This window comes from Urocampus carinirostris, chromosome 7 (assembly GCF_059441175.1).
Source record: "Urocampus carinirostris isolate Australia breed hairy pipefish chromosome 7, RoL_Ucar_1.0, whole genome shotgun sequence".
In the NCBI taxonomy this organism is placed as follows: Eukaryota; Metazoa; Chordata; class Actinopteri; order Syngnathiformes; family Syngnathidae; genus Urocampus; species Urocampus carinirostris.
In genome coordinates, this window is record NC_142355.1 from 29838244 (window position 1) to 29850251 (window position 12008).

General features: G+C 40.6%; 1 protein-coding gene across 8 annotated transcripts in view; it reads right to left on the minus strand.

Annotated features, from left to right (window-relative positions):
• Nucleotides 1-12008, minus strand: part of LOC148362919 (pleckstrin homology domain-containing family A member 7-like) — a 154541-nt gene that overhangs the window by 72120 nt on the left and 70413 nt on the right. For all 8 annotated transcript variants that reach the window (XM_088340511.1, XM_088340512.1, XM_088340517.1 and 5 more), the window contains one exon: nt 3180-3263. In XM_088340511.1, coding sequence (XP_088196637.1) covers nt 3180-3263 — 84 coding nt within the window. The remainder of the gene's footprint in view (nt 1-3179; nt 3264-12008) is intronic.

Consider the following 12008-nt stretch of genomic DNA (forward strand, 5'->3'; position numbering starts at 1 on the left):
AGTCACGGTTGACAATCCACCAGACAGCTTGACTAGGAAAAATCTATCTTCACTTTCCATATTTCAACAATAACAACATTAAAACAGGGATACTACTTAATAGAAAGGACTTTTTATAAATTGAGGAAATATTTTACTTTAAAAAAATGATTCGGAAATAGCACATCAATTTAACGAAGTGAAAAGTTAAAGTGAATTAAATGAAAAGATGATGCTTTGAAAAAAATAGAGTATTGACTCTTCAGACTAAAAGCAAATACAACATTTTCAGAGAGAAACTATTTTGAAGACATTCCCACTTTAGTCCATTTTCAAAATAATGATAAGCTACGCAAATGTAATTCCTCTTCTAGATGTTTACCTCACTCTAAACCAGGGGCTACATGATTAGAGAGAAATAAAATAAGAGAGAAAGAAATAAGAGAAAGAGAGGGAAATAAAAGTAGACAGGGTGGGACAAAGAAAGAGAAAGAGAGAAAGAGAGGGAGAGAGAGAGAAAGATAGCATGAGAAACAAAAGAGACTAAAATAAACAGTGAGGGAGGGGGAAAGAAAGAGAGAAAGAAAGAAATCAAAAGAGAAAAAGAAAAAGAGGGAGATAAAAGAGAAGGAGAGAAAAGACAGGGGAGAAAGAGAGAAGGGGAAAGCAAGAGAGAGAGAAAGAGAGAGAAAAGGAAAAAAGGAAGAAAGAGCCAAAGAAGGTACAAAGAACCAGAGGGAGAAAGAGACATAGAGTAACAAAGAAAAAGAAAAAGAGAGACAGAGAGCATGAGAGAGAGAGAGAGAGAGAGAGAGAGAGAGAGAGAGTGAGAGACAGAGTGAGAGACAGAGACAGAGAGACAAAGAAACAGAGAGAGAGAATTAGCATCTGGCTTCGGCAACAGCAAGTGGACAAATTTCAACCTGCATCTCGTGTTTCTCTCGCTTCCCTCAGCGTTGTCTCATGGGCCAGATTCAATCCCTTAGCGCAGTGTTTTTTAAACTTTTTGGAGCCAGGGCGTTTTTTTTACATTGGAATTTTTTTTTGCGGCACACCATTAACCAAAAATGTTATAAAATGACACTGAAGAGTATGTTTAATTACAATATAATTGATAATACCTCCAGTATTTTAATGCGCAGACACTTGTGACAATGACATAATATTTGCAGAAAATGATTCATAAATGTTTTATAAAATTTTAAAAAGTGACATTCATCACATCCACTACACAGCATTATATCCAGACAGAAGAGCAGCTTCAGCGACAGACTGCTGTCACTGTCTTGTACTACGGACAGACTGAAGAGATCTTTTCTTCCTCATGCCATGAGGCTCTTTAACTCCACCCGGCGGAGTAAAGGCCCACATTAAACCACACCCCCTACATTGCATATTACCGTACTTTTATTGCAGTGTGTATTTTATGTAGCACTATTTAAATACTCTATACAACACACTACACTGGGTATTAGCACGTCACATTGGGTATTTGTATATTGTATTCCTTTTGCTTTATTATTGTATTGTTCTCAGCGAAGGGATGATGCTGGAAATGTGAATTTCCCTGCGGGGATGAATAAAGTATCTATCTATCTATCTATTGGATAATTTCTCACGGCACACCTGACGATCTCTCATAGCACACTAGTGTGTCGCGGCACAGTGGTTGAAAATCACTGCCTTAGCGGGGGCCGCCTGTTTGACACCCTTGCTCTAAATCAGGGGTCGGGAACCTATGGCTCGCGGGCCATATATGGCTCTTTCTATGAGTACCTGTGGCTCGGAGACAAATTTGATTGCATGCAAATTTTCTCCATCTCATTCAAAACTTGAGCTAATAATCCTGTTCAGATGCACGAAAAGCCAAACCAAAGCCGAATTACAATGTAGTACTTTGCAGAATATATAGGGCACGTTTTTCACTACAATTTACAGTCAAGGTGTCACACCAAAAAAAAAACTTGTTTTGGCTGTACAACGCTAAAGAATCCTTTATATAAATACGCCAAAACACCGGAAGAGAATTTAAAGTTATTTGATTGGGTGAGGCAGCACGGCGGCACAGTTCATGTCATGGGAACCTGTCGTGGGTTCAAATCCAGCTCCAGACTTCCTGTGCGGAGTTTGTATGTTCTTCCCGTGCTTGCGTGTGTTTCCTCCGGGCACTCCGGTTTCCTCCCACGTTCCAAAAACATGCATTTCGGGTGAATTGGCCGGTCCAAATTGTCCCTAGGTGTGAATAAGCGAATGAGTTGTCTGTCCCTGTGTGCCCTGCGATTGATGGCAACCAGTTCAGGGTATCCCCTGCCCACTGCCCGGAGATGGCTGGGATGGGTTCCAGCCCCCCCGCGACCCTAATGAGGATAAGCGGTATGGCTGATGAGATGAGATGAGATGATTGGGTGAGTGGGAGGGATGGGTGGAGCTATGCAAAAAGTGCAAGCACTCCCTCCCATCTCTCGCCCTACGCCGTCTGCGCCAAAGGTAAGCACATCAGGCACCCCATTTGCAGAATGTTGTGACGTTTTTACAAAATAACTGCTTGCATCTGGTTTTGAAACCAATATGTATGAAAAAAAGGGTCAAAATGAGTTACACCGATCTTGAGTAATTGCAAGAAAGAGACAAGTTTAAAGTGGTATGTTCATTGATTTTGGGACACGGGCTCTGGCATTATTCTCTTTTCATAATTTTTATCAAATCATCAAAAATAAATCTGCTGAAGACTAAGCTTTTGTCTGGGGCGCGGGTTTAGCAATTTAGTAAATTTGCCTCATAATATATGTTGTGGCTCTTTCCCAAAATAAAATTAATATATTTTGTTTTTATGGCTCTTTGAGTCGAAAAGGTTCCCGACCCCTGCTCTAAATAGTCAAAAATCTGTGTATGTCACTGTGATGGAATTTCAAGTTTTACCAAAAGAAAAACACTCAAAAATCACTCAAGCAACATGGAGACCGAACATCAAAGAGAAGCTTTTAAGAGCATCCTGATTTCAAGTTATAAGAGCACTCCTCGTCCTTGACTGACCAACCTTACGGCACTTTATTTAGAAAAAAATAACACCAAGAAATCAAAGTGACACATCTTGACAGAAAACAACCCCCACTTGACTACAGACGTAGACAAATCATGCAAATTCTGAATAACTAGTAGTCAAAATCAGACAAAAAAAGAAGCGGTGAAGCATCACTCACTGATCTTGGAGGATAAAATCGATGTTCTCTGGAGAAACCCGCCCGGTCACGGGATGACGAAAGGTGGTGCTCCTCTGGTTGTGGCTGAAACCGAAAATATAAATAAGACAGAAGAAAAACTGGTTAGGAAAATTGGCTTATAGCCTCAATGCGACGACGGACCAAACAGACTGAACACGATTGGGACCACAAAAGGCCCACCCACGCCCACTCAAGCCACTGTCCTCAGCAGTGTATAGGCTGTGTGGACTCAGCACAAAATACTGGCAGGACTGGGCCTCAACGGAATTCAAAGGCAGATAAACAGCATGGCCGGCCACCGCTAGTTAATACATCAAAGTTTTAAAAAAGAACTATCGATCCTGTGAAACAAAGAGATTAAATCAAATCATTGAATGTAACATTTGGTACCTCGTTGCTTTTCATACAAGGATGCGCAATGATGATTACTGATTTAGCTTGTAATATTAAACTGCGCCCTCTAGGATTAGCAAATAATGAATGTCACAAACAGAAATATGTCAGAGAGCTATACATTTAAATACATTTTCCATGTTCAAAAAGCTGTTTGAAATTGGATCCAAATATAATAACTTCCTCTAACTATGTGACGCAATAAAGATATATTGTTTGCACTGTTACATTGACTCATAGAAAAGATCAAAACGCCAAAGATTTTTCTGTGAAGTCTACTGTTAAAAAAAATGGATACAGAGGCTTAATTGTGGGCAAGCATTTCTAGATCAATGGCTAGCACACAAACTTCAAGTCAGGTCAAGTCAAGTCATGTTTATTTGTGACGCCCTTAATCACAAGGCGTCTCAAAGGGCTGCACAGACCACAGACTATTGCAAACTACAGACTTCTAATACACCATCCCCTGATCTAAAACATACATGAGGGCAAGGAAAAACTCAAAACCTCAACATGAGGAAAATAAACAAACCGCATTCAACCAAAACTGACAATCACTGTCCTTTAAGACTTCTACCTAGTTAGAAAATATTTTTTCATCACACACAAAAGTAACAACGTCAGTTTTCAGCGTAAATGACTGGTTGAAGATGCTAAACACGGAGGTAAAATAACGACGCTTTTTTCAGGGTTCAAGAAAATGACGAGAGTTCAAATACGATATAGCGTAACACAAACTCTCAGTGAAAAGCAAAAGAAGAATTACATATACTGCTTTGAAGTTGAAAACCATCAATTTATCAGACCCAGAAAGTTGTATGGTGTATGAAAAGTGCATGGAAGCGTATCCTGCAATGATATCATGGATTTTATACAATTATCCTGTATTTCCTTTTTTGGTCCACATACATTTGCTGTCCATGATTTTGCTCAGCTTCGTTTTGGTATCACATAATCTATACCAAAAATGCCCCGCAGACCGTCACAAAACTGGCAGCGCAATGCATTGAGGTAACATATGTTAAGTAATTTCTACAGGTGTCACAAGACATCTATATCACATAAGCAGGATGACTGATATGACTTTCGTCTCATGTGTTGTAATCATGTTGATTGGCATTTCTATTTGTTTTCCACTGGTCATCACATGCAAGGTTACGAAAGTTGAAATCAACAGTTTTGATTAACAATTGACGGAGAAGAACAGAAAAAAGGCTGACAGGAAAAAGCCGTAGGTTCTTTTGGCCCTTTTCTCTTAAAAACCGGAACACTATTCACATGGTAAAGTGCTTTAAACTTTCTCTATAAAATGCTCGGAGAAACAGCGAAACAGAGAGTGTAAGAGCAGTTCCCGCTCTCCCACATGCGTAAATCAAACTTGAATAACTATTGTCTTTGGTTTTTGTTTGGATAGAACATGGGCCTAAAGTATAAGGCTTGGTGGCCTGCATTTCTCTGCAAACACTGTTTTGACACATGTAATTGTGTTGATTCTATGACAATTATATGGTTATGTAAGCTAAATAAATATTAACCGGATTAAAATCTTACTCTGCAAGTAAAAGCTCTCACAGAGCATCATATGTAAGGGGTGAAAACAATTGATTAGAACTGGTATTTTTTAGAGCAGGGGTATCCAACCTTTTTTAAGCTGAGCTACTTTTTGTTACAATGGGCACTGAGTTTCAGATGATTTTCTAAAAGGTAGCTAGAAAAGCCAAAATTTAGATTGATAACTACAAAAAATAGTAAATTGTTAGCTAGATAGCATGCAAAAATCTAGCTAGATAGCTAAAAAGCTAGGAAGGTTACTAGCTACAAAGTTAAAAGGTAGCCAGATAGATAAAACCTGTCACGGTCGCCATGGCTACCAGTCTGCCGCGCCTCCGAACTCAGCTGCAGCAGATCAGCTGATTGCTGGTCTGCTATTTAAGGCTGGATTTTGGGTTTGGCGGGGGCTGGCTCATTATACATATCTACACAATCCCAGGTCTGTTATGCCTTGTCCTGTTTTAGGTTTAAACATTTTCCGTCTGTTATGCCTTGTCCTGTTGAGTTCGTGCCGGAGGAACTCTGTATTGTTCTGTTTTGGTCCCGGAGTATTGGGCGACTTTTATTTTGTTAAATAAAACTTATGATCGTCAACGCATATGAGTTCTCCCTTCCTGCCTCCGTTCTGGTCCGGTCACCCCTTCCACTCCACCACGCCACGTGACAAAAACCCATAAATTGGAATTTAGTTTCTTGTATTTCCTGTAAAATAAATTGATACAAAGATAAAAAGATACATTTGTTTAATACATAAATAGTTAATCATTTGATTATTTAAATTTATTGCTTAAAAATCAATACTTGAATACATTTTTGTCTATGAAGCCCATTAACTGGAATTGAAATACCGTATTTGAATTTCTAAAATAACAGTTATCCAGTTATCACTATGTTGTTAATATGTTATTACCAGGATAATTGTTTAAAAATAGGGTTAAAAAGTCTCAGTCAACAAATAAAAAATCATTTGACTAAAAAATCCCAATGACCCAGCATTGGTGAGCTATTTTCAGAACAGGTCCGCGGGCATCCCAACTGTCCTTAGGGGGCAACCTGGTGCCTTTGGGCACCGCGTTGGAGAACCCTGATCTTGGGCATGTCTTCTTGAAACTTGCTCTTCGGTCCACAAGTCATCTAGTGGTTACATTTGCCAACGTTCCGGTGTGCACCGACTTTTTTACGAAAATCTTCATGCTCTTATCATCTCAGCGTTTGACCTTCCAGTAAATCCCACAATTGCATGTGGCATCGATCAAGGTCGGGGGGTAAACGAGTGGGGGGATATGTAAACACATTTGTGACTGGCGTTCGTGTTACACTAAAGTACTGTAACCATACCCACCCCGTGAAACCATAGGATGCAAACACACATGTACAACACATGATATGACATCGCAATGCTGCACCTGCCGCAACACATGACTTCACATGAACGTCCATCACTAGGCAGTTGAGAAGCTTACCGCTGTGATCGGCACACCAATATTTGAGCTACAAACATAAGTTCCATTAAATACTATCTCAACTCTAAACTAATATCAGAAACTATTTAAAAATATGGAGAGGCTTATCCTGGGATTTTCCCATAAGTGAAGTCATGGTGGACAACCCATCAGATGTGAAGCAGACAGCTTTGTGCAAAGTTATCTGGTAGTGGGTGTTCTCTCCACGTCAACGTCTATTTAAAGGTTTTTTTCCACACGAAATGCCTTTCAAGTGCAGCGAAGCGAGGCGACGTGCAGAGAGACAAGGTCATTCTCCTTCCAGTCCATGGTGTTTTTTTTTTTTGTATATACGACTTTGTGAGGACCTGCATGATTAAACAAATACAGAATAAGGATATTCCTGGAAATCAAGGATAATCTGGCTGCTCCTCAGAACTCTTTTTAAAGGGTCAAGACTTTGTTTTACATTAGAGGTTTGAATTGGATTTTGACTGGAGTAAGACGGTATGGGGTTTGGTTAGGCAATCAGTAGTGATCGTCAAGGTTAGAGTAAAAGGCTCTCAATGGATGTCCTTGGAATGTAAACACTACAAAGATTCATTGATCAAACCAAGAACAGTAGGTTTAGAAAATGAACCATACAGAGCCATAACTGCAAAGTAAACTGAAAAGATCTACCTAAACTGTTTTTAATGAAAGAATGAACTTTTATTTCGAACATAACATAACAAACCAAAAACAAAACAACAAATAAAAAAAACACTAACAATGTTATTTTACATGTTCAAAAGGGAGTAGGAAGAAGCATATGCTCATTAAATCCTACCCCCAGACTTCATTAACAATCACATCCCACATCCTCTGTGTATTTGCATGTAATAAGCTCGCTTATAAGTGTACATATTTACATTGGCTCTGTGGATACACAGTCATTATCATCATCCCTATCACTACTTCCATCACTTATTTTACCATCATCATTAATGCTATTTCCATACATTTTCAGCACATTGTATGATTAGAGTATCTATTATGATAACTTAGTACTCTTGGGTGCTCATGGTGAAACTGACTGCTATGTGGTGTGTTGACAGCTATCGACATCAAAGATCCATATTAGCTGGGCTGCCATAGACGAATGCAGGTATTAAAGCTCTTTTAGCTAGGCTGTTTTTGATGACTTAAGACATTAAAGATCGATTTTAGTTAAGCTGGCAGTGGCCGATTTAATCATTGCCACTAAACAACAATAAAAAGTCAAATGCATGCTATAGATAAGAAATATCCTTTTTAGCAAGGCTACTTTTAACAGTGTAAACATCTAAGATCCATTTTAACTAGGTTGCTGACAGTTTGAGACACCAAAGATCGACTTTACTAAACTGCAGAGGGCATAGACATCAAAGATCTATTTTTGCTAGGTTGGCAGTGAATGACAACATTGCCATAGAAATAATGATAATTGGTTTCTGTTCTTCCCTGCGACTGGCTAGCAACCATTTTAGCCCACTGCCTGAAGATAGCTGGGATAGGCTCCAGTCCCGAGTGCAAAATTGAGAAAACGTGTTTCATAAAATATACGAAACAAACTCACTGAAAAAAAGTACTGAAGAGCAGGTTAAACTCAAACATATAATGCACAGGCCATTCATCAAGGCAGCCATTTGACATTTTTTGTGATTATTGGCCAAATGGAGCTTGATTTTGCTGTTTCAAACCAAAATATCAGGCTATTTTGATATTCTCCAAGAATGACATTTTTTTTGTTTTGACTGTGCTGTATAAAAGAATGCAGTGTACAATAAGACACTAAAATCCCCTTCGTTATCCCCACCCAACTACCCAGAACACGAAACGCAGACACACACAATGGTTAAAATACAATGAAAACAAAACTAACAGTACTAGAAATAAAATGTGATTATGACGGGGCACAGACTAACAATGTGAGGAACGCTCTTCAGGGTAACACGTTAGTGTGTGTGGATTACTGATAAAGTCAATCCACTTTCCACATTCTGAGCTCAGAACTCAGACATCTGCAGACCCAAATCATAAAATACAGCATGCACATCAACGTTCATTCACACACTTGTGTATGCAGTGCTAAGACCACTACCGATATCTAAACCCTATGAGGATTCAGGCACCTCACTGGATGCTTTACCTTCTGTCCGCATGATTAATTCCGGGCCTTCTCCACCTCTCTGTCCTTCCAAGCATGAAAATGTGCCACGATTACACCAGCACGCTCGGAAATAGACGCAATGTCGTTTTAAAGCGCATATCCGTGCAAACTACTACATTGAGTCAACAAGCTGAGCTCCAAGCTGGCCCGGTTTGTCAGTGAATTTGAGCGAGCATACGGTACTGACACATTTGGTTCAGCTCCACATTGCTGTCGCAATCATCCTCATTGGGTTTCACCACAAACAAATTCTCCAAGAATATAAGGACGCAATTTACCGTTGTGGCTATATCACTTTTTCAACTTAATTGTAAAGCATATTAGTTTCTATTGATTAATTCTGCAAATTTTTTGCTGGATCTCTGAGTCACACCAAGAGGGCCAGTAGGCGCGAACCAGTCTAAAAACTGGCTTCTGTTTCCTAGGCATTGATTGGAGCAATCACAATGACATGTTTCAAGACTAGTGATAATCGACCTTGTTTCCGCATTTAACTTTTGACAATATTAGATCACGGTTGATTTCATTCATGTCACTCATCAAAATTAACAAAGTTAGGGGCCGGTCACACAGACATTTGCGGCTGAATCACGGCCAGAAATTTCTGCCTTTGAGGCGGACGCTATTGGACGCATTGAGATCGCCAACCAGACGAGATACAGCGGTGCTTAACACGAGGTCGCAAATTCGCGCGCGGGTAGCAGCGCGAAACAGATTGGCGCTGCTCAATTCTTCAGAGCGCGGGTACACAGCCTTTCACGAGCATATTGAGGCTGAACCACGGCCAAAAATTTCTGGCCGTGAAGCAGATGCTGTTGGGCGCTGATGGACGTTTTGAGACCGCCATATAGACGAGATAGAGCAGTGCTTTACTCGCGGTCGGAAATTTTCACGTGGTTGGCCGCGCTCAAAACTTTTGAGCTGCTCAAAAGTTTGAGCACGTGTTAAACCGCGTGCCACACACGTGGTCAACACGAGGAAATGACGCGGAAATGACGCGGAACGACGTGCTCTGGCCGCGGCCAGGGCGTGCTTACACATGGGTAGGACGGGAAATTTCAGCGGGTCATCGTGGGTGGAGCATAGTAATAGCATGTTCTGCGCCTGTATCGCGGTGTTATTACGTGAAATTAGCGCGTTACGCGTGTGACAGTCAAACGCCTTTCTCCGCGTATAAACAGCGCGAATGCCGAGCACACGTCAGTTGCGCTCGTGACGTCAAGGGGGTGAACATGGATCCCCGTCAGTGTAGTTTCTCTTCATTTCGAATAAATCTTTCGGTGCATTCGCAATGATCGCAGCAAGGCTTTAATGCAAGGACCTTAGCTTGGCCTTTTGGCTGAGAGTAAGAGTCCCTGCTCCTAAGCTTTGTAGCGTATTATGAACTGATCGATAATGGATGATGAATGAAGAAAATAGACCAATAACCCTTAAAGCCCCCACCCACCCCCACCCCCCACCACCCGTCAGCGTAGTGACCTCGTCTTGATCCATTTTTATTTCTTGACATTTCTCCTCAAGATAATAAAATAAAAATGATGCCATAGCTTGAAATCTTGATCTTCACGGGACTGTGTCTTGTGCGGTTATGATTTCTACAGCCCGGTGCCGAGATTTGCATTCCCTCGCTACTACAACTACTATTACTTCGATCTATCTCACTTTTAGGGAAAGTAATGGCGAATATATAACCAAAACCACTTCGTCTTGCATTTGTTGGAAGTTTAATTCAACTTAAACCACTCCGTTTTTGTTTTTGTTGTGAACGTAATTGAATGGTTAATCCTCCCCCCCTCGCGTGAACGAGCATTCTGCTGCGCTTCCAACGAAAGCGATCGTATTCTATATAAAATGCTTATTTAAACTATAAAGCGAGCTAATTATAACAATTGGGAGATCCTAGTCTATATAACGCGTTTAATTAAACAATAAAGTGTGATCGTATTCTACAAAATGCGTTTGTTGACGTGGATGAAAAAGTCACGCGAGGGGGTGGGGCGGTGTGGGTGTTGCGTAGGAGTCGGATTTGGGCACAACACCGGCTCGGGAGCTTTTATACCCGTGGTCCACACGAGAAAATGACGCAGAAATGACGCGATGAGGAAGCGGAACAGTCGCCGGCGTCTGTTTTGCGGGCATACCACCGATGAACAGCGGGTTGGCCAATTTTGCGCATTTTCCATCCCGGGCAACCACGGGCAAAAAAAAAACGCAAAATTTTAGCCGTGATTCAGCCGCAAACGGCTGTGTGACCGGCCCCTTAAGTTGCTCTCACTCCAAGAGTGTGCTCTAATGCTGCGTTCCTTGTGTTTAAAAAGTGTGCTCCTATGTGGTTTTACAGAAGCATAGACTTACACTACATATGGATGGATACAACTGTTATATTGATTAAACTGTATATGGGCTAAAGCCTTTTCACCGTGGGGTCAGAAAATACAGCATAAACGTTCTGGTCAAATCAACCAATACACTTGAAGCTTTTAGCGAGTAGACTGAAGTTTGCGTGTATCAATCCTCTCAGTACTACAAGTCCCACAGTGCTTTAGTGTTGAACATTTTACCTTCCATTTTAAATGTGTGTGTGTATTAATCATGTGGTAGTTAGCTGGCTGATAGTAGTACGGATTTTAAAATCCTCCTATTGTTGTCTGCTGCCATCCCTATCAATGTGGATAAGCCTCCCTCGGGTCCCTTTCCTCACTTGGTTAGCCTTTGTCTTGTCATATTTTTATGTATTTTTTAATTTAATATAATTTTTTTAAGGGGTGTGTGATTTTGTGTATTTGGTCCACTGAATATTAGTGTTTTCGTAGTGTAGTGGTTAGCAGATTTGCCTAAAACGCAAAGGTTCCCTGATTCGAGACCGGGTGGAAACATTTGTGGGCCTGGAGAAGCATGGGTGCCACCAGGCTGTACTTTCCCAAGACACATCACAGGAAACTACCCCTGCGAGCCTAGTGGTTAAAGGATACGACATTCACAAAATTATATATTATACTTATATTCATATATCCAATGTCTGAAACTCGTGACAAAAAGTGTTGGGACACTAGGGCAGCCTGCCCAGCAAAAAAGTTGCCTGCCCCATTTTTCACAACTTGAAACACAATAAGACGACTTATCGCAAAAAAAAAACATTGTTGCAAAGTATTAACGATTGATAATCAGAATATATAACAGAACAACACTTTAAATTAAAGGTTATTCTAAATCCACTTATAACATGCATTG